Source organism: Lacerta agilis, chromosome Z (assembly GCF_009819535.1).
Source record: "Lacerta agilis isolate rLacAgi1 chromosome Z, rLacAgi1.pri, whole genome shotgun sequence".
In the NCBI taxonomy this organism is placed as follows: Eukaryota; Metazoa; Chordata; class Lepidosauria; order Squamata; family Lacertidae; genus Lacerta; species Lacerta agilis.
Genome location: NC_046331.1, coordinates 11,338,888 through 11,366,867, shown reverse-complemented (window position 1 = coordinate 11,366,867; position 27,980 = coordinate 11,338,888). Strand labels below are relative to the sequence as shown.

Below are 27,980 nucleotides of genomic sequence, written 5' to 3'. Positions count from 1 at the left end.
TGGCTGCATCAATATCTACAAAAAGGCAACCTTTGTACAGTGGCACATCCACCTGAGTAAGCTTTGTTTGGTGGCGACGGGATCTGACGGTTCGCTAGCTGCATTCCTGCTCAGGGTCATCCAGCTTGCCCTCTTCTGCCCCCTGGAGGTAAGTGGAGAGGGCCCCCCCTCTTAATACGCACGCACCAAAGGCAGGTATGGAGAAAGTGGGTAGCAAAATAAGTTTTCTCTTTCTCTCTCTTAATCATTACTAAAATCAGAAGCCCCATCCAGGATGTCCAGAACAGCTGTAAGAAAGGACTGCCGCTCCCAATTATCTTGCAGAACATGCTGCCACAAGAGGCTTGTTCACACATCATACTGAGCTCAGCTACAAACTTGTCTCTAGACATTTGCAAGTGTTTGTGTGGAACATTGTGAGCCCCCTTGATTTGTACAGCTCAGCTATTTCCGTACACAGATTGCACACATGTTGGATGTTGTTGGAACACCTCTAAGGTGTGGGTTGTGGCGATGGTAGTCCCTAGGTTTTAGTGATCTGAAAAGAAGTTTGGGTTAGGATCAGAGTTCTGTCCATGACTACTAGTTATGATAGGGAAATGGAACTTCCACGTTCAGGGGCAGTGTATCTCCGTGCATTCAAGAGTGCCAGTTGCTGGGCAGCAATATTAAGATGTGGCTGTTGCTTTCATGCCCTGTTTATTGGCCTCAGCAGCCAGCAGTTGGCTGCATGTTGGAAAGCAATTTTTATATGAATATGAATATGTGTGTGTGTGTGTGTGTGTGTGTGTATATATATATATATATATATATATATATATATGCACATTAATGGAGGATTGACTATTAGCCAAGCATGCTGCCTGTTGCTTCCCTTGTGATATCAACATGGCTGCTAGCCATGACAGTTATAGAGCATCTAGGTTCAGGAGCAGTCTATCTTCAAATGCCAATTAGATGGGAAGCAATGGTGGGAGCAGGCAGTTGCTTTAATGCCCTGCCCGTGGGGTCCTTGCAGGTCGTTATGGGAAATGGGAAGCAGATATTTCATGTGATCTGGGTCTCATCCAGCATGGCTCTTTTATTTTCATTCAGACAAAGTGGTGCTCTGTTTATTTATTTTACTGATTAAGTGTTTATATCTAATCTGAACTTTTCATAAAAGTATATAACAAAATCATAATAAAATCAGTAAAAAGCAAAATAAAACATAATAAAAAACAGTAAATACCAGTAGGTTAAAAGAAAATTTCATCCTGTGGAGGCCTGTCTAAGTGGTATACAGGGAGGCGCGTCCATTTAGGCGAACTAGGCAATTGCCTAGGGCGCCAAAATGGAGGGGGCGCTGGCCAGCTTGCCCCCTACACCACCACTCCGGCTCCCGCTAAAGCAGGCTTTGGTGGGGGGCGGCACGGGCAAGCAGCAGCTCTCCGCTACAGCGGAGAAACTGCTGCTTGCCTCTCCACCCCCCACCTCCCGCTAAAGCAGGCTTTGGCGAGGGGGCGGGGGGCGCCAGAAGGTGGTTCGCCTAGGGCGCAAGAAGCCCTAGCACCGGTCCTGGTGGTATAGTTTTCGGAAGATGTCTGCCAAACCTCTACTGGCAGGGAGTTCCCCAGGGTAGAGCGTGCCACACTAAAGGCTTGCTCCTAGTGAAGGCCAACCTCAGAGATGTGGGGAACCACTGGAAGTGCCCCCTTTAAGAGGTTCTCAGCAACTGAGATTGCGCATGGGCTCAGGCTGTTTAGGACTTTGTGGATTAACACAAATACCTTGAACCTGGTATGGTAGCAAAATGGCAATCAGTGTAGTTTTCTTCCTGCTCTGATTTGTGGAGAATGACTTGTGTCTTGGCTCCACTGTAGGCTGAGATAACGGCAGCATTCCTTGTCAAAATGATGGCACACCCGCCATGTGTTCCCAGGCAAAGCATTTATTTAGAGCATTTGTAGCCTGCTCTTTGGTCAAAAAGGGTTCCCAGACTTGTCCAAAGCTTGTGATATGAAAAACAAAACAATAAGGGACAAGAAGGGAAGAGGAGAAAAGCAAAGTCAGGCACCAATTTGTAACCTGAGTGCAACAGCCACCAGTGGCAGTTTTGTTTATTTAACAACAACATCAACATCAACAACAATTCTATTATTTCTATCTCGCCCATCTGGCTGTGTTTCCCCATACACTCTGGGCAGCTTTCAACAGAACATTAAAAACAGAATAAAACTCCAAACATTAAAAACTTCCCTAAACAGGGCTGCCTTCAGATGTCTTCTAAAAGTCAGATAGTTGTTTATTTCCTTGACATCTGAAGGGAGGGCATTCCACAGGACAGGTGCCACCACCAAGAAGGCCCTCTGCCTGGTTCCCTGTAACCTCATTTCTTACAGTGAGGGAACCACCAGAAGGCCCTCGGCGCTGGATCTCAGTGTCTGGGCTGAACAATGGGGGTGGAGACGCTCCTTCAGGTATACTGAACCGAGGTTGTTTAGGGCTTTAAAAGTCAGCACCAACACTTTGTATTGTGCTCGGAAACGTACTGGGAGCCAATGTAGGTCTTTCAGGACCAGTGCTATATGGTCTCGGAGGCCACTCCCAGTCACCAGTCTAGCTGCTGCATTCTGGATTAGTTGTAGTTTCGCAACTATGAATTACACAAAATGTTTTGTGCATCCGTGCCTTATCTCGCCCTGAATGAATGAATATTTATTGCGTCAGCCATCGGCCATAGCAATAAAACAACAATACGATGTACAAAGAATAGAAATAAAAAGTCAATTATATAAAATACATTTTAGGGTTTTGAATTAAATAGTGAAATAGTGGATCTTATTCTGATTGCCCCAGCTAAAAACCTTGCGACCTTTGCTGTCACCTGCCCATCTTGATCTGCCAAGAGAAAGGACAACACTGTGGCAGTGGTTGGGCGACCCGGAATGGACAATAAAAGAGGGTGATAATCTCGCCCTTTTCTACTATTTTTTAAATTAGTGTGCGTTTTTCTTTTTGTAAATCTACCAAAGTATAAAATAAAATTGGGATTAAGATTTTTTTCTCAGGACGGTGGAAGGCGTGTGTGCTGTGTCCCGTTGGTGAAGTGGTGGTAGCACCCACCCTTCTTCTGATAGGAAATGCTCGGCAGGGGGAATGGGGGTTTGAGGAGGGTTAGCTGAAAATGTCCCTATTTTCACCTGAGGAATGTTGCAGGGAACGTTAGACTGGTAGGCTAAGGCCCTCCTGTACAGACAGACCTTTGGAAACTAAGGTGCAGGCGACACTGATTACTGTGGTCCAGACAAGCAAGATTGTAGTTACTGGTTCCAAATGTGTTCTGATGTATTTCAATTATTGTTTTTAACTAGTCTGTTTTTATGACTCTATATTTTATAACTGAAGTTTTTAAATGTTGCGAGCCACCTTGAATCCCAATTTGGAAGTAAGGTGGAATAGAAATGTAATAAGAAAGAAAGAAAGAAAGAAAGAAAGAAAGAAAGAAAGAAAGAAAGAAAGAAAGTCTGGGGAGATTTCCTGAGGGCCAGACAAAGAGGTATGGAGGGCCGTATTTGGTTCTCTGGTCTGAGGGATACAGCAAACATCCCACACACATAGCAGCAACACATTTGCCTCCCCAACATAATGAGAGCATAGCAATACTTTACCCATCCAATACAGTATTTTAACTGTCTCATAGAAAAGAGAATTCTGGCCAGGGCAGATTCTCTAGCTTCTGCAGCACTGAGAGGTGATAAACCCTACCTGTAAAGTTCCCTCATCCACAAACGACGAATGGTTCCGCACCTCATATTCCAGGCAACTATTCTACTTATGTTGCTACTATTTTCCATGATCTTTTTTTTGTTTATATGATGTTTTATTCTGATTTTATTTCATTAATTGTTTGTAGCTATAAAGAGAAAGCAAGATACGTGTTTATTATTATAATGATGATTTTAAAAGTGATATCCAAATAAGTCATGTACAGAGGAAGTCAAAAGAAATGGATGGGCTTAAGTGTGACTGACATCTGGATATAATTATGTTGATATACAGTACAAATAAATCATACACAGAGCAGACCCATGGGAATCAAAGGGAAAGTATGACTCACGTTGCCAATGACATAATTATTATCAACATTATAGGAGCTCTGTCCTCCTTCAGGTGTATTCCTGCCAATCATTTTCTCCACATAAAATAAAAATGGTGAGTGATGCCATGGAATGAACCAGCTTAGGTCCAGGGTCTACTTAGGAAGCTGTCGTGATGAGACAGATGATTGATTTACCTAGCTCAGTATTGTCTACACCAGGGGTGGCCAACTTCCAAGAGACTGTGATCTACTCACAGTTAAAAACTGGCAGTGATCTACCCCCTTTTGGGGGGTTCAGGTCAAAGTTGTTGAGCTTTTTTTTTTTTTAAGAAAGGAAAGCCCTGTTTTGTGGGGTTCACGTAAAAGTTGTTGAGCTTCTTTAGGGAAGAGGAAAGCGAAATTGAGCTTTTTTTTTTTAGGAAGGAAAGCCCTATTTTGGGTGGTTCGGGTCATTTTAGGGGTGCAGGGCAAGGATGTTGAGCTTTTTTTAGGGGGGCCAAAGTTTTTTAGTTTCTTTGGGGGGAGCCGCTGATCTACCGGTGATCTACCACAGACGTCCAGTGATTTACTGGTAGATCACGACCTACCTGTTGGACATGCCTGGTCTACACTGATTTGCAGTGGCTCTCCAGGGTTTCAGGCAGGGAGTTTTCCCCAGTAGTACATGGGTAGGAATTTAACTTGGGAATTCCTGCATGCAAGGCAAACGCTCTACCACTGAGCAACAACGCTTCCCTACTTGTATGGGACACCTAATAATTACAGACCAGGCCCATAGCTTAGTTGAGCGTGAGATTCTTAACCACATAGTTTCAGAATCATGGGTTTGAGCCCCACGTTGTAGCAAAAGATTCCTGCCTTGCAGAGAGTTGAAGCAGATGACCCCCTGGTCCCTTCCAACTCTAAGATTCTATGACTTTCTATGACTGAGTGACTCTGTGGTTGTCTGATATAAGATTTAGGCTGCAATCCTGTACACACTTACCTAGGAGCAATGGAGACTGGTCCATTAGTGCAAATATGGCGCAGTCTCACTAACTTCAGTCTGCCCTCAGCCAATTCCCCCCCTTCCTGCCTTCCTACTTACAACCAGTCCAGGAGATGGCCCAAGCTGCCAGCTTATCCCCCCTCCTTAGTCTCAGTGTTGCCTTTAACTCTGCAAGGAAGAGCATGGGGATAAAACTTACCTGGCTCTGCCTGTCAGCAGCTATGGCGCCACCCACTGTTTGGCTCCCTGCCTTCCGCCCTACCAGTCCCAATGGGCACCAGCCAACACAGCCTGAAAATAACTTGCATTAAACTCAGTGGGGCTGCACTGTTAAACTTGTGGCTTCTTCAGATTGCATTTGTAATCACTAAGGCTCCCATACACCATACATTTAAAACACGCACGCACACGTGCACACACACACACACAGAGAGAGAGAGAGAGAGAGAGAGAGAGAGAGAGAGAGAGAGAGAAGAGAATCCTAGGAACTGTTGCTTGTCAAGGTCTCTCTCTCTCTTTGCCTCTCCAGCAGTGTAATGGCAGATTCAGAAGTGCAGGGTCCCTTCATGGTAATCACCCAAGCCTTCTACGATTCCCAGGAACAAGCTTAAAACTTCACTCTGCTTATATTAGAACCAGATGTTTAATCCAGCTCTTGCAGAACACCAGCCAGCAGTGTCGATCAAAAACAGTGATAGGCTGATCAGAGAGGAGATAAGCATTCTTTCTAATAAAGTCCTTTACAAGGTTGAAGATCAGTGCAAGTAAAAGAAAAGGGGGGGGGGGACGACCAGTGCTTTTCAAAGTGAATGATTATACATAGCACATATAGGTGCTGCTTTGCATATGGTTCCGAAAACAATATTGTCCACCAAAGCCAGCCTCCTTTCAAAATGCAGAATATCACCTCTATAGGAGGACAGATAATATCACATGTTATGCACAGAAGTCAGCAGCTTGGATGAGTTTCTGGAGATGTTTCTTCTTGCCAGTCTGTTACTAAAAGCACGCTGGCTTCTGACTAAGGCCACGTTCATACATTTAAAGCACCACTTGAAACAGTCAAAAGTCCCCTCAAAGAATTTGGGAGCTTTGGTTTGTTCCCTTCCCAGAGCTACAATTCCCAGAGTTCCTGTGAAGAGATACTGACTGTTGTTAAACCACTCTGAGAATTGTAGCTCTGGGAGGGTAATGGGATGTCTCCTGACATCTCTGAGCACCCTTAACAAACTACAAACTTCACAGAATTCTTGGAAGGAAGCCACCACTGTTTCAAGTGGTGCCATAGCACTTTAAATGTATGGTGTGGATGTGGCCCAATAATGTATTGATTCTGCCTTCAGATTCCGATGATGATCCTTGAAGAAAATTGAAGCAGAAGAGCTTGTAGGTGCAAGTCTGGGATTGATTTTGGGGGGACTTGCCTTAAGAGATTATTTTTCAAGGGTAGAAGCAGCAGTGGAGCCCCAGGAACAGGCCCATTCCCTCAGCACCCTCATACAGTCACCCTAGACAAATTTACCTGGTAGGAAGTCCCTTTGTACTCCATGGGTCTTCTCCACTGAGTGCAAAGGGACTTCCTCCCTGGTACAGAAGCTGTTTTAGGGCAGCTCCACCGGTTCCCCCCCACACTGGGCACTGAGTGGAGAGTGCACCCAATAACCACCACCACTCAGCTCCTTCCCAAAGCCTAGTTAGCACTTGCCCAGCTTTGGGAATGAGATGGAAGGGTTTTAGGACCCTGTTGGAGTCCTCACGCCTCCTTCCCAAAGCCCAGCACAGTGGTCTCTAGCTCAGGGGACCATACTACCCAAGTCCAGCCCTACCAGGCAAATGTGATATGATGGTTTAATGCGACCATAAATAAAACTCACGCGTCCCTTTATCGTCCAGGCTGCCTGCTTGTTGAGGTTAAATGTCATAGACAGGTGCCTAAGATTGAGTTTTTACTCAGTAAGGACTGCTGGCTGCATTTTCTTTCATTCGTTTGGAAGATTAGTAGTTCAAGGGCACTAAGTTTAGGGGTCGACATTGTAAAGGAGCAACAGGCCCCTTCCGAACAACACACACTCCATTTCTGCTATTCTGTCCTTCTTCCCATGGGCATAGTCAAGCGGGGGGGGGGGAGCTGCCCCCCCCATCAATAAAAATGCATAGGTAACTAAGGTCCTGCTCCCCCCCTTCCTTACTTCTTCCTCACCCAAAGATCTGAACTGATTACTTGCAGAGGGATTTTGGGTAGGGGATATCTCCCAGTCCCACCTGGAGATTGTGAGAATTGGGAATTTCTGCATCCAAACTACCACTCAGCTATGGCCCTTCCCCTAAATATAATTTTTATAAAGCAAGATTCTCATCCTCAGAGTCCTGAACAAAGAACTGTTTATTTAAAATAGGAACATAGAAAGCTGCCTTATCAGTATCAGTCAGACCCATTGGTCTTTCTAGCTCCATATAGTGGACAGTGACTGGGAGCAGCTCTCCAGGGTTTCAGGCAGGTGCCTGTTCCACCTGTTACTGGAGGTGCTGGGGATTGAACCTGCAACCTTTTGCCTGCAAAGGAGATACTCTACCACTGATGATCCCCCCCCCCCATGCCAAAGACCTGGATGGATGACAGTGCTTGCGGAATAAGGTTCCAGTCCTCATGGTTTGAATAAAGGACTGGTTTGAATAGGAAGCTGCCTTGTACCAAGCAAAACTGTTGGTCCGTCTAGTGCAGTATTGTCTACCAGAGGTCAGCAAACTTTTTCAGCAGGGGGCCGGTCCACTGTCCCTCAGACCTTGTGGGGGGCCAGACTATATTTTGGAGAGAGAAAAATGAACGAATTCCTATGCTCCACAAATAACCCAGAGATGCATTTTAAATAAAAGCACACATTCTGCTCATGTAAAAACACCAGGCAGGCCCCACAAATAACCCAGAGATGCATTTTAAAATAAAAGGGCACATTCTACTCATGTAAAAACACACTGATTCCCGGACCATCCAGAGAGAGAGTCCTATATTTTCTTGCTCTCCATGTCTGCCACTGAACTTCCTGGATTTTTCCACATACCTTTGTTTCAAGTGAAATGACGCAAAAACGCACTGCACCTAATCTTTCGAAAGCGAGACTTGAGACTTATCGCACGATCCATCTTCATTAAATAATAATAATAAAACTAGTGACAGGCCTCAGCTGACAACGTGACTGTGTGCATTAGACATTTAAAGTGTTTTTTAAAATATCCTGTTCTTGCAGGAGAACAGTGTGCCAGGCCACTGTAAACTTGTTCAAACAGCAATGTTCTTTTTGCTCTCAGAGATGTTAACGCCACTGTTTTAAAAGGGCATAGGAGGCTGTTGCAGCCCAGATGTTATCTTGCAAACTCCCCTGACTGAACCCTGAGCCCCGATTAAAGGGGAGGTCATGCGTGCCATACCCTTAACCGGATGGGCAGGATACCAAAGGACGACTAATTCATTTATCATAAATTTATTTACATTATTACATGTGGTATTATTTATGTTTACTTGTGGGATTAACTCACCCCATACATGCCAACTTGACAACTTCACTCTGAGGAATCAGCACTGCTACAAGTGCCATTCAATACTTGCTCCACACTTGAAAGAAATTGAAATTTTAGCTTGGGGGCACCTACACTTTGGAACTCCCTGCCTATTGATATCAGGCAGGCGACTTCCTGGCACCCTTTCCCACATCTGTTTAAAACAGGGGTTGGCAACCTGCAGCCCATGGGCTGGATGCGGCCCACAAAGACCGTTTTACCACCTCATGAGCTGCCTGCAAACTGAGCTGCCTGCTCAGCAAATCTTCCGTGTGCTGCGCTAAACCAGCACAGCGCGGCGCGAGGACTCGCCAAGTGGTGCCAGAAATGGTACCTGCGCATGCACAGATACCAGAAACCACGTCTGCGCATGTCCAGATGCTGAAAATTGGCGTCTGGGCATGGGCAGACGTGATTTTTGGCACCGCACTGAGCCAGTTCGGCCCGCGGACGATCTCCATAGAATTGATCCGGCCCATGGCTGGTAAACCTTGCTGACCCCTGTTTTAAAACATTTTTGTTTAGTCAAGCCTATCCAGACATGTAGACGTGACTTATGTTTTGTTTTGTTTTTAGCAAGCGTTGATTTTAATCATCTTTTGTTTTTCTGGACACCACAGTTTAAGAAAGATATTGACAAGCTGGAGGTTTAGGATCAGAGTTTTCCTTCTCCTATATGGGCTGCCTTCCCAGGTTGACAAGTTCCACCTGCCCCTCACTTCCCTCTACAGCACATGCAGAAACCGCCTTCTTGACCATTGGACCAACTATTGGTCTCATCCACTCAATCCACTGGAGCCTGTCTTTGCATTCAGGGAAGTCCCTAACTCACCAAGGGTTTGAGACCCATCAGCTACCTTCACCAGGTTTAGCTGGCCAGTTGAAGCCATTCCTGGGTTGTGGCCGCTGTCACATGCTGACAACTTCTAGGAGCCACACATGAGAGCTAAGTGCAGAGTCAGGGCCAAAGGAGGACAAACTACCCCAGAAGGAGCATGACGTGTCACCCACCAGAGGTACTACCCCTCCCCTAACACCCCATACACCCCATTGTTAGATATAATATAATTAATAGAATACTGGGTGCGGGTGGCACTGTGGTCTAAACCACTGAGCCTCTTGGGCTTGCCGATTAGAAGATCAGTGGTTCGAATCCCTGCAATGGGGTGAGCTCCTGTTGTTTGGTCCCAGTTCCTGCCAACCTAGCAGTTCAAAAGCACGTCAAAGTGCAAGGTACCACTCCGGCGGGAAAGTAAACGGTGTTTCCAGGTGCTCTGGTTTCTGTCATGGTGTTCAGTTATGCCAAAAGCAGTTTATGCCATGCTGGCCACTTGACCTGGACAGCTGTCTGTGGACAAACACCAGCTCCCTCAGCCTGAAAACAAGATGAGCGCTGCAACCCCATAGTTACCTTTGACTGGACTTAACCGTCCAGGGGTCCATTACCTTTTACCTTAATGAATAGAATAGAATAGAACAGAAATATGTGGTGTGGGGCTTCTCCAAATGGTCCATTCATTCAGACTTAATCCCAATTTCCTTACACAAAGTTTATGTGATGGTTAGACTAGGTCTGGCTTTTATTGAGTATTTGTCCTGCTTTGTTTGACAATGAGCATTCATTCTGAGTTTATCCTGATCTGCTTACAGAGTATTTACTTGTCTTCCCATTAGTCATTTGTTCATCGCACACTTTCCAATGTGTTTTTCTGTCACTTTCTAAAACGTTAAAAGTCATTGATTATTTTTTTTGAAAATGTTAAGTTGAGGGTGGACACAGCAGACGACACAGTGATTTTCAGGCAGCTCTTGTTTATTCTCAGGCTGGAACAGAAGTGAGCTGAAGGGCTCAGCAGCCTGCTTATATAGAACTCAACTACAATGCAACAGTAACAACTTTCTGTAGTTACCCAATCCCTGAACGTCACTTTTCAATCCTTCATTTGCATGTGCGGACCTGAGTGAAAACTGCAACAGAATGAACTACCGGTATATAAACACACCCCTAGTGGCCTAGGGTGAGAACTTCAATACATAACAGAAAGCATAGGAAGCTGCTTAATACTGAGTCAGACCCATTTGTTCTTTTAGCTCAGTATTGTCTGCACTGGCTGGCAGTGGCTCTCCAGGGATTCAGGCAAGAGAACATTCCTGGCCCTGCCTGGAGATGCCATTGGGGGTTGAACCTGGGACCTTTTGCATGCAAAGCAGGTTATCTGCCCCTGAGCCACAGCCCTTCCTCACAGGACTCAGTCACCAGGCTACCTCGTCAATCTTCTCAGGGCATGCTAGATTAGGAGTAGGAGTACCCTGGTCTGATGGCTTAATTAGTGTGCCTCCACCCCAGCCATTTCAACCAAGCCACATCAAGTGTTGGGCATGTAAGGATGCAGTCAACCCAAAAGCGGTTTTTCAGAAGTATCAATCAGCTGACCAGAGGCAAATACAAAGCCCTCTGCACCCAGATACACAACTCCAAAAGACCCAGCCATCAGCTGATTTCAAACCCTGCAAGAGGGGGTGATGTCATTGTGATACCAGGTGATTGACAAGTGGCCGGCACCACCCCCTGTCAGACTTCACAACCCGCTGGCTATCCAGATCTACCTCACCACACTTGGTTTACACAGACCAATGGAAAGGCAGCTTTCTATCACCTCGTCATATTTCATGATGGGCAGGTGTGGCTGGTATCATATCCTTCTGTTGCTCCTCCATCCACATCCTGCCCCTCCTGCCCACGACTGGCTGTTTGGAATGTGCTGGTGCTGTTTGCCAAGGTTTTATTTCTGGGCAGGAGCCCAAGGCCTTGTTGAACATATGGGTGGATCACTTTGTTGATCCTGTTTTTGTGAGCTTATTTATTGGTAGTGGATTTATCTAAGGCCTGTTATATATAGTTTCTTTAAAAGGGAATGTTAGACAAGCTATACCAGCTGCCAAATGGGTGACAGGCAAGGAAGCTGCTGAATCAGACCCATTAGGCCATGGGTTGGCAAACTAAGGCCCGTGGGCCAGATCTGGTCCAATTGCCTTCTACATCTGGCCCGCAGACAGTCTGGGAATCCAGGCAGCCGGCATAGTGTGCACGCGATGGTTTTTGTGACTCAGCCAGGCTTGGTTGGGGGTCAAAAGTGAGGCGGGCTGCTGTTGCACACGTGCAGCAATCTGCTGAAAAGGTTTGCTGATGATCTAGCTCAGTACTGCCCACACTAACTGGCAGCAGCTGTCCAGGGTTTCATGGAACTGTGTGGGAATTGTTAGGGAACCCTTACCCGCCTCACAGAAATATAGTTCCCAAAGGTCCCTGGGAAGAGGGATTGACTGTTAAACTACATCCAGAATTGTAAAGGAACAAGGGTCTCCTCTTGGCACCCTTAACAAACTACAGCTCCCAGGATTCTTTGTGGGAAGCCATGACTGTTTAAAGTGACATGATACTGCTTTGAATGTGGCTTGGGAAGAAATGGATGGAGGAGAGAAAAGGCATCAGCCATAGTAGTTGAAAGGAATCTGCAGGCAAGGGACAGGCAATTCTCATTACAATGAGGTCCTTTGTGAGATTACACAGTCAATCGTTGTTGTTGTTTTTTAAAAAAAGAAAAGAAAAGAAGCACTTATGATATGTGAACTGCCAAATTCCACTTTTCAAGCAAGGGTAAGCAGGAAAGAAAATGCAGGCAGAGAATACCTTTCAGAAGTTGGCAAGGTCTGATTGGGGAGGTGGGTAAAGGCAAGGTTCCCCGGGTTCCCCCCCCCCCCCACAATAAAACCAGGGACACTTTTCAACTTCATTGGATTTTGTCGGGGGACTGATTTGTAAATCTGGGGACTGTCCCCTAGGAAATGGGGATGTTTAACCTTAGGTTAAGGTGCTCATTTGCTGCATGTTACGGAGGAATGTCCTCTTGACAGCGTCCTCTATTTCTCTGCTTAACAGGCCATCCAATACAAGTCAACAACTTTAGGTGGGTATGCCAGTCATTCATTTCCCAACTAGTTGAAATTCACAAGAGGGGCATAAAGCCAATATTCTGTCTATAGTTCTACGCTCCCACCACCTGATATTCTGAGGTAGACTGCATTTGAACATAGATGCTCCATTCTTAACTTTCATGACTGGTAAGGGTCCTGTTGGATCAGATCGATAGCTTGTTTAGTGCAGCACCCTGTATCTCCCAGTGGCCAGCCAAATGCCCCAGGGAATCCCACAAAGAGGGCTTGAAACCAAAAAAGTATTGATTGGTTTTATTATTATCAACTTCTGTTCCTTCCCCTGCTTTTTAACGGAATTTGGAGGAAACCTGAGAAAGGCACTGCAGTTATTTCCTTGAAGCGAGCATTGGCGTAACCTGCCAAGCCCCACCTCCCTGCCTCAATATTTATCTTGCCACAACATACAGCAGACTCCAGGCTCATTCTCAGCTGACCCACGCAGCAAACTCTGGTGCAACCACCAAGACTAACACATTAACCCTCGTTTTCAAAGCCAAAAAGACACCTACCATGTCTGTCTATGTTCTATCTTAGGGTTGCCATATTTCAAAAAGTGAAAATCTGGACACAATTTTTTTTTTTTTGACCTACTTTTAAGAAAATTCACCAAAATCTACATTTCCGACATGGGTTGCCATACGTCTGGATTTTCCTGGACATTTGAGAGATTTCTGCCTGGACACCACTGCCGAATCCCGGGAATGACCGGGAAATTCCGGGAGTATGGCGACCTTATATCTACTGGCGGAGGCATTGCAACTCTGGATGCCAGTTGCTGGGAATCACCAGTGGGGGGAGAGTTGCTCTAGCGCTCACTTCCTGCTTGGAGCCCCCCCCCACACCCATGGGCATCTGTTTGACCACTGTGGGAACAGGACTGGATGGGCCTTTGTCCTAATCTTGCAGAGCTCTTATTATTTGCTTCTGAGAAAAAGTGCTGATTCACATGCTGCTTGGTGAACAAAGAGCTGGTGTGGTATGAGCTGAGTAATCACTTGTTCAAATGTCACTCCCACCACAGATGCATTAAATTATCTTTAGAAAGCACTTATATGGCTTCAGACAACTCACTCCATTCTCAGTCACAGCTACCTGCCAGTGAGAACTAACAGCTTTCTAGGTTCCTGCTGCTGCTGCCGCCGCACCAGCAACACTTACAGAGTTAAAAGAAAAAGAAAAACCAATTGCACCTGTTTATCTACTGTGTGACCTTGGGAGCTTTCCTTTCCATTCAGATATCTTTAGTGATCCATGTAATTGATTCTGGCACAAAGTCAAGCGGCAGTCAGATGTGTCGGCCAAAGATTCACACACCCATACCCACACATACCAGGGTTTTGTGTGTGTGGATTTTTTATTTTATTTTTGCGGTTTCAAAATATTCAATAGTGAAAGAATTGGGGGAATCTTCATTTAGAAGCAAAGTGCAAAAACTGTCCAGATGTGGAAGTCATCATCTGCATCCCCCAGGATCATGGGCTCAGTTACAACATAAGAATTTCCCCAGAATTTGCATCTGTTACCGATGTGTCCCTACTGTGCCTAGGGAGTGATCTGCAGAGAGGGTTGGATTAGACGACCCTTTAGGCCCCTTCCAACGCTACAGTTTTATGATTCTGTGATTCATGTTTCCCTCCAGCCATACAGAAATGCATTGCCTTGGTATAATGCATTTACTGTATGAAGCTTTCAAAATATGTACACGGAAAAGGGAAATAAATCCACAAAAGTTCCTATCCCCACCCACCTGCAAAAATAAAAACCCAGACTATTTCCCCATATGCCCTTTAGTCATTCATTCACTCATTTAATCTTGATTTAAAAGACTTAAAAGTGGTTATTCAGGACAAGTAATAAGCTTACATTCTAAAAGTCATAGAGGGGAGGGGGAAGGGGTAGCAAGCTCAGGGACCAGTTCACTTGCCCAGATATCCCTGTGGCAGAACGTGATTATGGTAGGGTTGCCATATTCCCAAAAGTGAAAATCCAGACAAGGTTGTTGTTAAGTCTTTGTGATTCTTTGCGATTTTTACAGCATTTTTCTTAAGAAATTGCTCTAGTTGCTATATGTCCGGATTTTCCCAGACATCTTGCTAACTCAATGAAAATCTGCCCAGACGCCATTTTGACAGCCCGATTCCCAGACATGCCCAGGAAAACCCAGACGTATGGCAGCCCTAGATGATGGACTCTCCCTTGTTGGAGCTTGGTTGGTTGGACTCTGTCAGGGTTGATAAAATGTCAAGATTCCTGTCCAAGAAGGGAGCTGGATTAGAGGACTTCCTGGATCCCTCCCAACTCACGATTCTATGGTTCTATTATCTTGATGGATGGACAGGAAATTCTTCGTGTTTTTATATATTTAGCTATGGGCAACAGATGGAACAACTGGTACCTCCCAGCAGCCCTGGTGATTCTGAGCCTGTTCTCCCTCACGGCCTTGCTCCTCATTGTGGTGGGAATCCACAATGTCACACTGCCTCCAGAGAATAAGGTGAGTGTGCAGCTGTACCTGATACCATGGACCATTCTTTGAGTCAGTTATTTAAGAAATAAATGTCTTCCTATTATATAGGTGTGGGGAACTTCAGGCTTCTCCATTTGGCCTCCAGGACTCTCCCCAGGCCATACACCCCTCTCCAGTCACGCCCCTCATTGGGCTCTTTGAGCTTTTATACCTGGCTGGAACATGTTTCCCTTGAAGTCTGATTATGCCTCTTCTTTGTCTGGATGAAGGGTGTGTGTGTGTGTGTGTGTGTGTGTGTGTGTGTGTAAGCTAGCCCACTGTACAAAGCAAAGAGAAACACTCATTGCTGCACTATGTGGTGCTGCTCACCACTGGCATGTGGTACCCCGGGAGTTACCCAGAAAGAAATTTGGCCCTCCAGCCAAGGAAGTTCCCCCAATTCTATCTTAAACCCTGATGAGAGTTCAGTGGTTTATTTTTCCTTTTTCATTCTAACTTAGCAGCTCAGGTTTTGCACCACCTGACTCTTTCATTCTAAATGTCTCCCCCTCCAGTACGGGCTGGTGTTTGATGCGGGCTCATCCCACACCTCGCTGTTCATCTACGAGTGGCCAATGGACAAAGAGAACAACACAGGCGTGGTCAGCCAAACCTTCTCCTGTCATGTCAATGGTCAGCTTCTCCTAGTTACATAAAAACATGGCAGGGGCACCTGAGGGAGGTGGGAGAGGGATCCAGAAGGTCTAAAATATCAGCTGTATTCAACTCCCAGTGACCAAAACAACATTGATTATGGAATATTGAATACAGTTGACTCTCGGCTTACGTGGGGGTTATGTTCTGTACTGCACAAAGCCAAAATTGCATATAGACAAAATACTCTCCCTGCACCTCCGAATACTCTCCCAAGGTGAGTGCAACGGTGGCTGGGATTGCTGACCTTCCCCCTCCCATATAGGCACCTGCCCCCTTTTTATTTATTTGTAAAAAAAAAAAAAAAAAAATCGGCCAAGCGCATAAAGCTGAATTTGTGCAAATTAAATGTGCCTAAGTTGGAGTCAACTGTATATAGGTCACACAGAGAGAGGAAGAGAAAGACAGTATGTTGGGGGGGGGGGGAGAAGCGATGTCACTCAGAGAGGGAGCATCAGAAAGGGGGGGTATGAGAAAGAGAGCTGAGTGTCAGTGAGTGCTGGGGTGTTACAGAAAATAGAGGGGGGTGTCGTGGGTGGGTGGGTGAAATAGGGAGAGTAGGGATAATGGGGATTCAGTTCAGTTTGCAATTAACAGGAAACAACCTAATTCGCATTTTCCAAAACAATAAAAAAACTGTTTAAAGCGCTGTCACAGTGCTTTTTAACGTGTGGTGTGAAAGTGGTTTGGATTAAGCAAAATTACCTACAAACAAAGGAATATTAGGATAAATTTGCACTAAAAGCCTTGATGGTGACTTAAAAAAAATTAACTGAAGATGATCTGGAAATATGGGGAACTGAAATTAAGGCTAGAAAAAGTAAGATGTGGACAGATTTGCCCATCTCTATGCTTTTTTGTGTTTCAGGGAGCGGGATATCAAGTTATGCCAAAAACCCTCCACAGGCCGGTGCCTCCCTCAAGGAATGCCTGGATGCTGCCATGACCGTGATCCCCCCAGAAAGGCAGCACGAGACGCCAGCTTATCTGGGAGCCACAGCCGGCATGAGACTGTTGAGGTACAAAGACAAAGAGCCAGGGTTTACAGAGTGAGGTGAAACCAGTTGTGTTAGCAAAACAGTTGCCAATTAATAATAATAATAATAATAATAATAATAATAATTATAATAATAATGGAGTGTAGTGGTTAAGAGCGGTAGATTTGTAATCTGGGGAACCGGGTTCGCGCCTCCGCTCCTCCACATGCAGCTGCTGGGTGACTTTGGGCTAGTCACACTTCTTTGAAGTCACTCAGCCCCACTCACCTCACAGAGTGTTTGTTGTGGGGGAGGAAGGGAAAGGAGAATGTTAGCCGCTTTGAGACTCCTTTGGGTAGTGATAAAGTGGGGTATCAAATCCAAACTCTTCTTCTTCTTCTTCTTCTTCTTCTTCTTCTTCTTCTTCTTCTTCTTCTTCTTCCCTCAGAGCTACAATTCACCAAGTGGTTTTACAATCAACCCCTCTTCTTCTGCTTTGTACACTACTCAGTTTTATTTGGATATAGTTGTGCTTTTAAAAAATAATAATCTAGCTCTAAGTAAATTCTGTTGAATGTTGTTTGCATTTTTTTTATAAAATACATTGAGATTGATTGATTGATTGATTGAAGCAGTATATTTTTAAAAACGTACACACACACTCACACACTACTTCTTTTGGAAAGTTGTTTGCCTGTCAGTACTCTGTGCATCTGGACACCTCTTAAGATAGTGTAACCAAATTTTGCACGATGGTTCCAGAGATCAATGAATGAGCACTTCTGCATTTGATTACAATTGGACACCACTTTGCTTCAAGATGGCAGACTGAACCTTTCAAAACCACGCCAATATTTGGGTTTCTTAGAATACCTGAGCAATGCTGGGTACGAAGCTGCCAGTAAATAAATAAAACAAAAGAACCCCAAACTCCAAATTAGCCTCATGCTTCCAAGTTCACAGCTCTTCTTGGCAAATTACCCTACAGAATGGAGAATGAGTCTGCATCAAAACAAGTTCTGGAAGAAGTTGGCAAGACTATCAGGCAGTATCCTGTGAGTTTCCAAGGGGCTCAAATCATCAGTGGAAAGGACGAAGGTGCTTATGGCTGGATCACCATCAACTATCTGTTGGACTTCTTCACCAAGGTGCGGCTGATGCTACAAGACTATGAACAGGTTTAGGATGCATATATCAGGTATATTGTTCCAGGGCTAGAATAAGAATAAGCTAGATATTTCTGGAATACAGCTGCCATCTTCCCTGGCCATGCTGGTTGGTTCTGATGGGAACCCAATAAGGATAAGCTATGTTGTGAACTCCAAATACTGTTGTGCTCTCCAGTCGTTCTTGACCATTGGCTAGGTTGGCTGGGGCTGGTGGGAATCCAACATCTGGAGGTCACTATTTTGGCTACTTGTGGGCTAGAGCACCTGAACTAGGAAGAACCAGATTTGAAGCTTTCCTCAGCCCATGAAGCTGATCTTGGGCCAGTCACACACTCTCACATAAGCCTACAGGGTTGTATTAAGGATAAAAGAATTTGCACTAGCTCAAGCCCCTTTTAGCTAGGATGGTTCTTTATCATCATGGTGTTCTGCTGGTTGAGACTTGACAGATCCTATTCCACCATGAGTTACTTCGCTCCCATTCTCTGTGCCTACCAACAGCTACTGTTGCTTAAATATTGCTTCTGGCCCTGCCCATTTCTCTTAGTCAGTGGTTTCCAACCAGTGTGCCGTGGCACCCTGGGTGCCTTGAATGATGATCAGGCATGCCATGGGCAACCCTAGCCTCTGTCCCTCTTTCTTTCCCTCCCACCTCTGATGCCCTCTTGCGTCTCTGCCTCCCAGAGGATTGCACAGCTGTTTATTGCAGCAGCACTGGCTATAAGCTCCACAGGCAAGGGTGTGGGGCAGCTCAGAGACCAGGGATGACAACAGCTGCTGCCCAGAGAACTCCCAAGGAGATGGGAGAGGAGAGGAGGCTAAGGGAACACTCCAAAAGGGAGGGTGTTCAAAAAGGGGTGAGAGGTTGCCAGCTCTACAGGCAAGGAGTGACATAACTGGACTCTTGAGCCCCACAGGGGTGTCGCAGAAAGAATGTAGTTGGTCAAGGGAGCTGTGGACTCAAAAAGGTTGAAAACCTCTGCTCTAAGGTACCAATGACAGTTGAGTGGTGGGACATTTTCAAGATGGCAGATATCCACCAGCTGATTAAAGGGGAACATCCAGCCATTTGATGTGGGCCAATTTAAGAATACAAGCCCCGGTGGATCAGATCAAACACCTCCCTCTGGTATGGGGTCTCTGTAGGCCCTCCAGATGTTGCTGGACTTCCAATTCCATCAACCCCAGACTTTTGTGCTGAGGGTTTCTGGGGTCTGGTAAACTAATCAGGTACTTTTGTTTTGCAAGGTCTTTAAGAGCTTACCTTTATTACCAGTCAAAAAACCATAGTTAATAAACTCCAGTTAAACCACTGGACCGAGTTCTCAAGTAATGCTAAACCATGGTTTGTCAAACTATGGTTGTTAAATCATGGTTTAACATTGTGTCTGAACAAGGCCATAGAACATTAGGAAAATGCTGACCAGAATAAATGCAAAGGTGGGAAGATTGTTTTTTCAAAAGTGGGAAGGAGCTCAGTCCTAAAATCAGGTAGACCTCTAAATGATGTTCCTCCTGCCCCTTGCCAGGCCCCACAAGTGCTAACCTGTTGTGGTATCTCTGCAGTATTCTGCTAAAGACAGAGAATGGATTCACCCCCCTTCAACCAATATATTGGGCGCATTGGATCTCGGAGGGGCATCGACCCAGATTAGCTTTGTTCCAGCTGGCCACATCACTGATCCAAACGAAGCCGCTCACTTCCGACTCTATGGGTTTGATTACACCATCTATACCCACAGCTACCTGTGCTATGGTCAGAACCAAGCCTTCCAGCACCTGACCCGGATTATAATCGTAAGTCACCCGTTGCCAGTCAGAAGCTACCCCTAGGCAGAGAGACTTGGCTGGTGGTGGGAGGTTTTAACTGAAAGGGACAGGAATATCATCTAGGAATATCATCTACAGACCCCTTGAAATCTCCTGAGAGTCTTGGCAGACCACTTAATGATTTTTCTACCTGTTGTACCCATTGAAATGTGCTGTGCTAGATGCTGTATGACTTTTAATTGTATTTTTATTGCTACTTTTATTTCTTACATATTTTATTTTATTGTATTACAGTTTGCTGCATTGGATTAAAATCGAACTAAAAAAAAAGCAATTAAAATACACTTAAAATCAGTATGAATATTTACGGTAACATGAATGTGTGACAGACCACCTGAACAAAGTTCACAGAGCTACAGTTTGCAAATCCCTGATCAAGGGCTACAATAAAACAAAAACAGGGATCAAACCTTAAAGAATTTCATGCACAGTGTTGTTTTTAGATGTTCTTAAAGAAACTTAAAAAGTAGTCATCAAACACTTTGAAACTCCCTGCCTATTGACATCATGCAGGCACCTTCAATGTACTGTACTCTTTTCAGTACCTTCTAAAACCATACTTGTTTAGGCAAGCCTATCCAGACTTTTAGAATGTTAGCTTGTGTTTAATCTGGTTTTTAATTTATCATTGATTCATTGATTTTATTCTGTTTACGTTTTAAGCCGGGGGGCGTAATTGTAAAGATATTATTATTATTATTATTATTATTATTATTATTATTATTATTCAAAAATCAAAAGATGATAAATCATTTTTAAATTGCCATGTCCCGTTCCCCCCCCCCCCGATAATTTTATTCTTTGCTTTGCTTTGTAAGGTTTTATGAAGCTATTAAAAATAATTTTGGATAACAAATGCGAATGAAAAGGTATAATTACAGTAACAGGTTGTAGGTAAATTTAAGGTTTATCCCAACTCTTTGTTTTCTAATAGTCCTGTTTGCAGTAGAATTGATTTGCTTTCAACTGCATTAGCCTCATCTGTGCTACACACTTAAAACAGTATGATACCATTTTAAACACTCATGGTTCCCCCAGAAGATCCTGGGATGTGTACTTTACTAAGGGTCTGAGAGATGTTAGGAGATCCCCTATTCCCCACTTAGATATACCGTTCCCTCTTCGATTGTTAAACCACTCTGGGAAATGTAACTCTATGAATGGGAAATAGGGATCAATCCACTCCTCCAGGAAGTAATGAAGGCAACCAACTTCAAAGACTTCCAAAGAGGATTAGACCAATTCATAGAGAAGGAGAAGGCTATATGTTCCACTTCCACTGTATGCCTCTTAATGTCAGTTGCTTGGAATCGCAAATGAGGACAGCACTATTGAGCTCAGGTCTTTGGGCTTCCCTTTGGGGCATCTGGTTGTCCATTGTGAGAACGGGATGCTGGACTCGTTGTACCATTGGCCCAATCCTGCAGGGCTCTCCTTATGTTCTTACGAAGATACATCTGGACTATGGTTTCATTCTGTGATTCTTGCCTCCAGAATTCAAGCTCATCGGATCGGATCAATAACCCTTGCTACCCAAAAGGCTACATTTCATCCTTCACAGCTGAGTCTGTCTATAGCAGTCCGTGTGCCAAGCAATCAAAGCCACCTCCAGCCTCGAAGAACTTCACTCTGGTGGGCACAGGCAATGCCACCCTTTGCCGGGAAACCTTCAGGAGTATTTTCAACTTCTCGAACTGCAAATATAATAAATCCTGTGGTTTAAACGGGGTCTACCAGCCTAAGGTCAACGGGAAATTTCTGGTACGAGAGCATGCCAATTAATGCTTAAAAGTTGGGAATAGGGATGTTCCTCTGTGTGTCTGTGTTTGTCATGTCCTTGGGTTCACACAGAAGTAATGAATAGTCCAAATGCACATGGGCATAGCCAGGAGGGTTGGGGGGGCAGTTCTCCCCCAATAAAGTAAATAAATAAAAATACTTAAGTTAAAGTAGAAATTGTGACAGATTTTTCTGAGTGCTTGGGGTCAAAAGAAAGAAATTTGAAACACCTGTTGTTGAGGCATTTCATTCCAAATCTGCTAGACAGAGCCAGATAGAGAATGATGACAGGTGGGTGTCCTGCCCCCCATAACATAAATCCTGGCTATGCCATGCAAATGCAATGTATCAGTTGAATAATACTGGAATGTTTATTAGTTTGGTTTATTGTTTGCTTATTCCACTGAAACATAGTTCTGAATTGTTTTGTATTCTCTTTTAGTGTCTTATAAATGAATTTCATTACTGATTTATCATCTGATCTTATTTTGTTGCAAGCTTTATTCAAGGACCTCATCTTTCGGTTTATTAGCTAAAGTAAAAAGGAAAGAAGAAAACTGCTTTATATTGAGTCAGATTACTGGTCCATCTATCTTGCTGTAGTCAACACTGACCGGGAGAGGCTCTCCAGGGTTTCAAGCAGGGTTCTCTCCAGCTCTACCTGGAGATGCCATCAGGGATTGAACCGGGGACCTTCTGCATGCAAAGCAGATGCTCTACCATTGAGTGATGGCCTTTCTGCTAAAAATAAACTAAGATCCTAGTCCTCATGGTTCTGAATAATGGGCTGAATTAAATAAGAACATAGGTCCATCTATTTCTCTCCCAGCCCTACCTGGAGATGCTGAGGAATTAATCTGGGACCTTTTGCATGCAAAACACCTGCTCTACCACTGGCCTATGCCTTTCCCCAGGCTTCTATAGCCATTGCTGGTTTTGTGTCTCTCACTCACCTCTTCATGTTTTGTTTTGTTTTGTTTTGTTTTATTTCAAATTTCAGGCTTTTTCTGCCTATTACTATACCTTCAGTTTCCTGAACTTGACTGAAACTCAGCCACTGGCCACCGTTGAAGATACTATCGAGACGTTCTGTGCCAGGAAATGGGACGAAGTAGGTATCCTATCATCCTGGTGTGGTTTGGCTACCCTTGGAAGGAGGTCACAGGAGACTTGTTGACCGATCTGTAAAATGAACATATATTTACAAAATATATCGGTCGAGGCACTCCAATTTGGTAGCCCAGATTCTGCTGCTCGCACACCAGATCTCTTGGGCAGAGTCGATGAAGGACCTTTTTCTGCCTGAGGACCACGTTCTCTTCTGGGCAACCATCCAGGGAGCCACATATCATGTATGGGTGGGGCCAGAAGTGCAAGTGGGCGTGGTCAGAGAGGCAAAGATGGACAGAGCAACCCATCAGAATTTCCCCTTTTTGTACAGAAGCCTCTTTCTGTACACATCCCTATCTATCCTCCATCAAGCAAGAGGCATGATCAGAGTTCAAATAATACAGCCCAGCCCAGCCCAGCCAAAACACTCAAGGAGGGCACAGAGTAGAGTTGCTGAGGTGTGTAGCCTGGGGGAAGCAAGTGTGGCTGGAGAGGAGGTGTCACCTGGCAAGAGGCCTGAGGGCGAAATACAAAGATTTGAAGGGTTGGATTTAGCCCCTGTATCTGAGGTTCTCCACCTTTTCTCTAGGAAGACAGCCAACAGCCTTCAGATCCTACCAAATCCCCAGACTCAGTTCCCTGGGTCTGTTCTCAGCCTGCTCCAAAGTCGTCGCCTATGGTTTTTACCTACACAGAAAGGTGTTTTAGCAGGAATACAGTTTGACACTGTGATATGAACAACACCTGCCAAAATCTTTTGTACTATGCAACCATGAAGAACAAACTGTAGCCCATGGTCCCTTATCCCAGATGAGGCCTTGTTTGAGGTGCTGCCACTGGGGGCCTCCCAGCTGGCATTGACCTATGCTCATTCTTAAAGGTGCCACAAGAAACACAGCTGCCTTTCTGGAAAGTCTTGAAGGTTCACACAACAGAACCCTTCAGTCACCTTAATCCAGGCATGGGGAACACGGTCACCCTCCAGATGTTGCCAAACTAGAATTCTCACCAGCCCCCAGACAGCACAGCTCATGGTCAAGGGTGGTGGAAGTTATAGTCCAATGACATCTGGAGGGCCACAGGTTCCCCATCCCCTGCCCTCAAAGGATTTCAGGTAGTCACGCTGTGCTGCTGCTGGCCAGAGTAGCCAATGTGGTGAATGGCCGGATTCCCAACTTGCATCAAACCAGCCAATGGTCAGGAAATGAATACTCTCCTACCTCAGCTGCTCTTGAAATGCTGTCTCCCTCCCTCCCTGCCTTTTCTCAGTTGAAATCCAGTTACTCCAGCGAGAAGGAGGAGCATCTGAAAAACTACTGTGCTAGTGCCAACTACATCCTTACTCTCCTGCTGGACGGTTACGGCTTTGGAACGGACACCTGGAACAACATTGCCTTCCGGATGCGGGTGAGGGCAGAGCTGGAGGTCATGTCAGTGTATATGGTTTAGGTCCAAGGTATCTGAACCAGCCCAGGTTTTGAAGGGACTGATTGTTTGCAGAGTTTGTCCTTACCCCTTCTATCTCTGCCCATTTCAGTTCCCCGCCCCCACATAAGCCATTCCTTTCTCTTCCTTTCCAATGGTCTGAAAAAAATCACTTCCACAAGGGCTTCTGTAGGCGAAAATAGATAGAGATTACCTGTGTGAGATAATTAACAAAATACTTAGCTGGAACTCTAGATCCAAAGCACAGGACTAGACACTTTCTCCAGCAAGAGAGAGCCCCCAGCAACAGAGTTTAAAAGCCACAAAAGCAAGCACCAGTGTAGTGTGAAGATATAAGCTGTTGAAAGCATTAATATTCCGTTTAGTCCACTTTCAGAACTTCCCTGTTTCTACTGCTCTCAGCCACAGGCCCCACGCCTTAGTGAGTTTTGAAATGCTTTACTTACAAAGTTCCAAAAGTCAGGTTCATGCATTTATCTATATAGCAGCAAGTAAACACGGGTAGAAATCTTGGGATACAAAATATAGTGAAATAGCCCTAAGAACACGATCTGACCCTGGAGCTCCAGGTTCTCTCCCAACCCAGGAGATGCTGGGGGTTGAACCTGGGACCTTTTACATGCCAAGCAAACGCTCAAGAAGCTCACCTCTGCCTGAAATACCAGCTTTGTGTTGGCTCATGACAAGGCTATTAGCATTAAGTGGTGGGCACTGTGTTTGCCCTCCTTTGTGACTCTACTCTGTCTCTCCTTCTCTTGCAGGCTGCCAACTCAGAAATTGGCTGGACTCTGGGCTACATGCTCAACCTCACCAACATGATCCCCTCAGAGGCCCCCCGACAGCTGAAAGGGCACGAGGAAGGGGTGTGGGTGGCCAGCATTTTCTTCATTGCCGCTGTGCTGGCAATCTGTATTGTCCTGCTGGTCGTGTATTTACTGCGCTGAGAGAAAGGGGCTGCATTTTGGACTGTTCACCTCCCCGCAGCCTCTGTGTGGGTTAGGGTGGGGCAGTCAGCTCACCAGCCCCTCAGCGGACCCACAAGCAAGCAAACACTAAATGGATTGGCGGGAGCCACCAAGCCAGACCAGCTTCAACTCTCTAAGACCCAATGGGACAAACATAGGCTACTTGCCCAACTAATAATGATTATGCCTCTTCTTTTCAAAAGTACATGCAGTATATAATTTATTGTACCGCAATCCCCCCTCCCCAGCAGTGTATTAGCTATGTAAACCATAAAGTCCCTGGTTCGAAACTTATCTCTTCCGTGAGCTGTTGCAATGGCCAGAGGCAAGCTGCTTTCTTTCTCATCAACCCCCCCCCCCAAAAAAAACAACAACAACGGGGTGATGATAAAACTGTCCTATGTTGCAGGAATCTCCTAAGACTAATAATGGAGGTAGGGCTTTGACCCGCCCCCTCGAAAGCACTCTAGCAATATTATTATTAATGAAAATTAATTGTAATAGGAATGAATTTACAAGTACTATTGTTTCTCATCTGCTGTTTACTGGACCAGTAGTTCACCAGTGCCAACCTGTGGGGCCCATGCAATTAGCTGGCAAGTACAAATGCCTGCCTTGGTGGGCAAGAGAGCTGGACTTCAAGGCTGCTTATCAGGTCTTAATATTGATCTTGGCACCAAGGTGAGAGACCAGTTTAAAGCAGAACATAGATTCTCAGGCAAACCTCAGGCAAAGGAATTCCAGGGTGCCAGGAGTCAGTTGGACAGGAGCCACAGTGGTCTGATTCAGGCCTGGAAGAGGAACAGCCTGGGATGGGATCCCCAAAGATGCAGCCACGGATGAAAAAAGCGGACTAGAAACACCATGCAAATACTGTAAATACTTGGGGGAGTTGATTCTATGGGGCTGGTTCTCATCTCCCTGTTGTAGACAGCTAGTTACATTCTTTTTTGTGGGGTTTTTTTTTTTTTTGCACCAAAATATTTTTGTGGGCGAAAGGATCCCTCTCAACCCCATCAGGAACAAACCTTCCACAAGACTTAAGGCATGTGCAGACTGTCTTCATTTTCCAGTTGGGATTCCATCACATACCAGCAAAATTCAAATCTGAAATGAAATTGAATGTGGAGTACTTTGGGCAACAAAAAGAGACCTGGACTTTTTGTGGCAAGAAATGCGATGGGAAAATGCGTGGAATAACACTTACATGACACGACACCATAGAAATTCCCTGCAAACAAATTGGAATGAGTGTGCAATAAATAGTTGGACACTGTATGACCTCCCTGCAAACTTTGCACAAACAGATCAGGACAAATGTTCAATAAACAGGTCATCCGGAACTGACCTCATGGTGCTCGCTAGAAAACTTTAAAATTCTTTTTATTGCACATTTCTCAAATAAAAACTTTGCTAAGTGTTTACTGTGGACTTATGAAACCAGGAGTTATGTGCAGTGCTCTGCTTTTATTTAAGGATTTGGTAATGAAGACCAAATTTGGCTTTCAGAGAAACTTATCTTTCATGAAGGTTCGCACTTGTCCTCATGGATTTATGAAACCAAGGATTACCCAGCAGCACTTTTTCTTTTAGTGCAGGATTTGGTATTGGAGGCAGGGTTTGACTTCCGTGACTGACTGGGGATGATGTAGTCCAAAAGAGCTGAGGGTGCCAGGTTGGGGAAAGCCTGCCTTACAGGCTTAGATGGCTGTAAAAAAGGGGAGATGACAAGTTCAGGGAGCTAGATCCACAGCATGCATTTGAAGCATACCTAATGCATATTTAAAGATTGTAACTTCTCACAAGGAATCTTGGGAACTATAGTTAGTTAAAGATGCTGTGAATTGTAGCTTTGTAAGGGACTCGGGTGGCGCTGTGGTCTAAACCACAGAGCCCAGGGCTTTCCAATCAGAAGGTCGGTGGTTCGAATCCCCATGACGGGGTGAGCTCCCAGTTTGGGCCCAGCTCCTGCCCACCTAGCAGTTCGAAAGCACATTAAAGTGAAAGTAAATAAATAGGTACCACTCCAGCAGGCAGGTAAACAGCATTTCTGTGTGCTGCTCTGGTTCGCCAGAAGCGGCTTAGTCATGCTGGCCACATGACCCAGAAGCTGTCTGTGGACAAATGCCTGCTCCCTCGGCCTACAGAGTGAAATGAGCACGCAACTCCAGAGTTGTCCACGACTGGACCTAACGGTCAGCGGTACCTTTACCATTAAGGGGGAAACCATAGCTTCCAGGATTCTTGTACAGTGTGTGTGGGGGGGGGGAGTCATGTACTTAAAATGTGCATTGGATGTGCTTTAGATGTATGTTGTGAACCTGGCCTTAGTCATGAGGTAGGGACACGGGTGGCACTGTGGTCTAAACCACTGAGCTTCTTGGGCTTGCTGATCGGAAGGTTGGCGGGTTCAAATCCCCGCAACGGGGTGGGCTCCCGTTGCTCTGTCCCAGTTCCTGCCAACCTAGTAGTTCAAAAGCATGCCAGTGCAAGTAGATAATTAGGTACCACTGTGGTGGGAAGTTAAACGGCATTTCTGTGCGCTCTGGCACTCGTCACGGTCCTCTGTGTGCCAGTAGTGGTTTAGTCATGCTGACCACATGACCCAGAAAACTGTCTGTGGACAAATGCCAGCTCCCTTGGCCTGAAAGCGAGATGAGCACTGCAACCCCATAGCCGCCTTCGACTGGACTTAACCGTCCAGGGGTCCTTTACCTTGCCTTTACCTTTAACCTTTTAGTCATGAGGCCTAAATTCACATTCAGCAGATCACTGAATCACAGTTGCTTGGCTGTCCTTGGGGAATGGATGTTGCCTTCCAGTCCTGCTCATATAGCTTTAGTCTGATCCCACAGGGCTCTTCTCATGTTTTTACTGTTAGGAGACCTTGCAGCTTGGAATCAGAGTGGAACAATCACTTCCAA

General features: G+C 45.2%; 1 protein-coding gene across 1 annotated transcript; it reads left to right on the top strand.

Annotated features, from left to right (window-relative positions):
- On the top strand, nt 1-25,350 carry ENTPD8 (ectonucleoside triphosphate diphosphohydrolase 8). The gene is made up of 10 exons (XM_033138061.1): nt 1-148; nt 14,987-15,114; nt 15,642-15,759; nt 16,649-16,799; nt 17,746-17,905; nt 19,493-19,723; nt 21,251-21,517; nt 22,536-22,646; nt 23,915-24,052; nt 24,853-25,350. The coding sequence occupies exons 2-10, from the start codon at nt 14,989-14,991 to the stop codon at nt 25,033-25,035; spliced, it is 1,485 nt and encodes a 494-aa protein (XP_032993952.1). The 5' UTR covers nt 1-148; nt 14,987-14,988; the 3' UTR covers nt 25,036-25,350.
- The last annotated feature ends 2,630 nt before the right edge of the window (nt 25,351-27,980 follow it).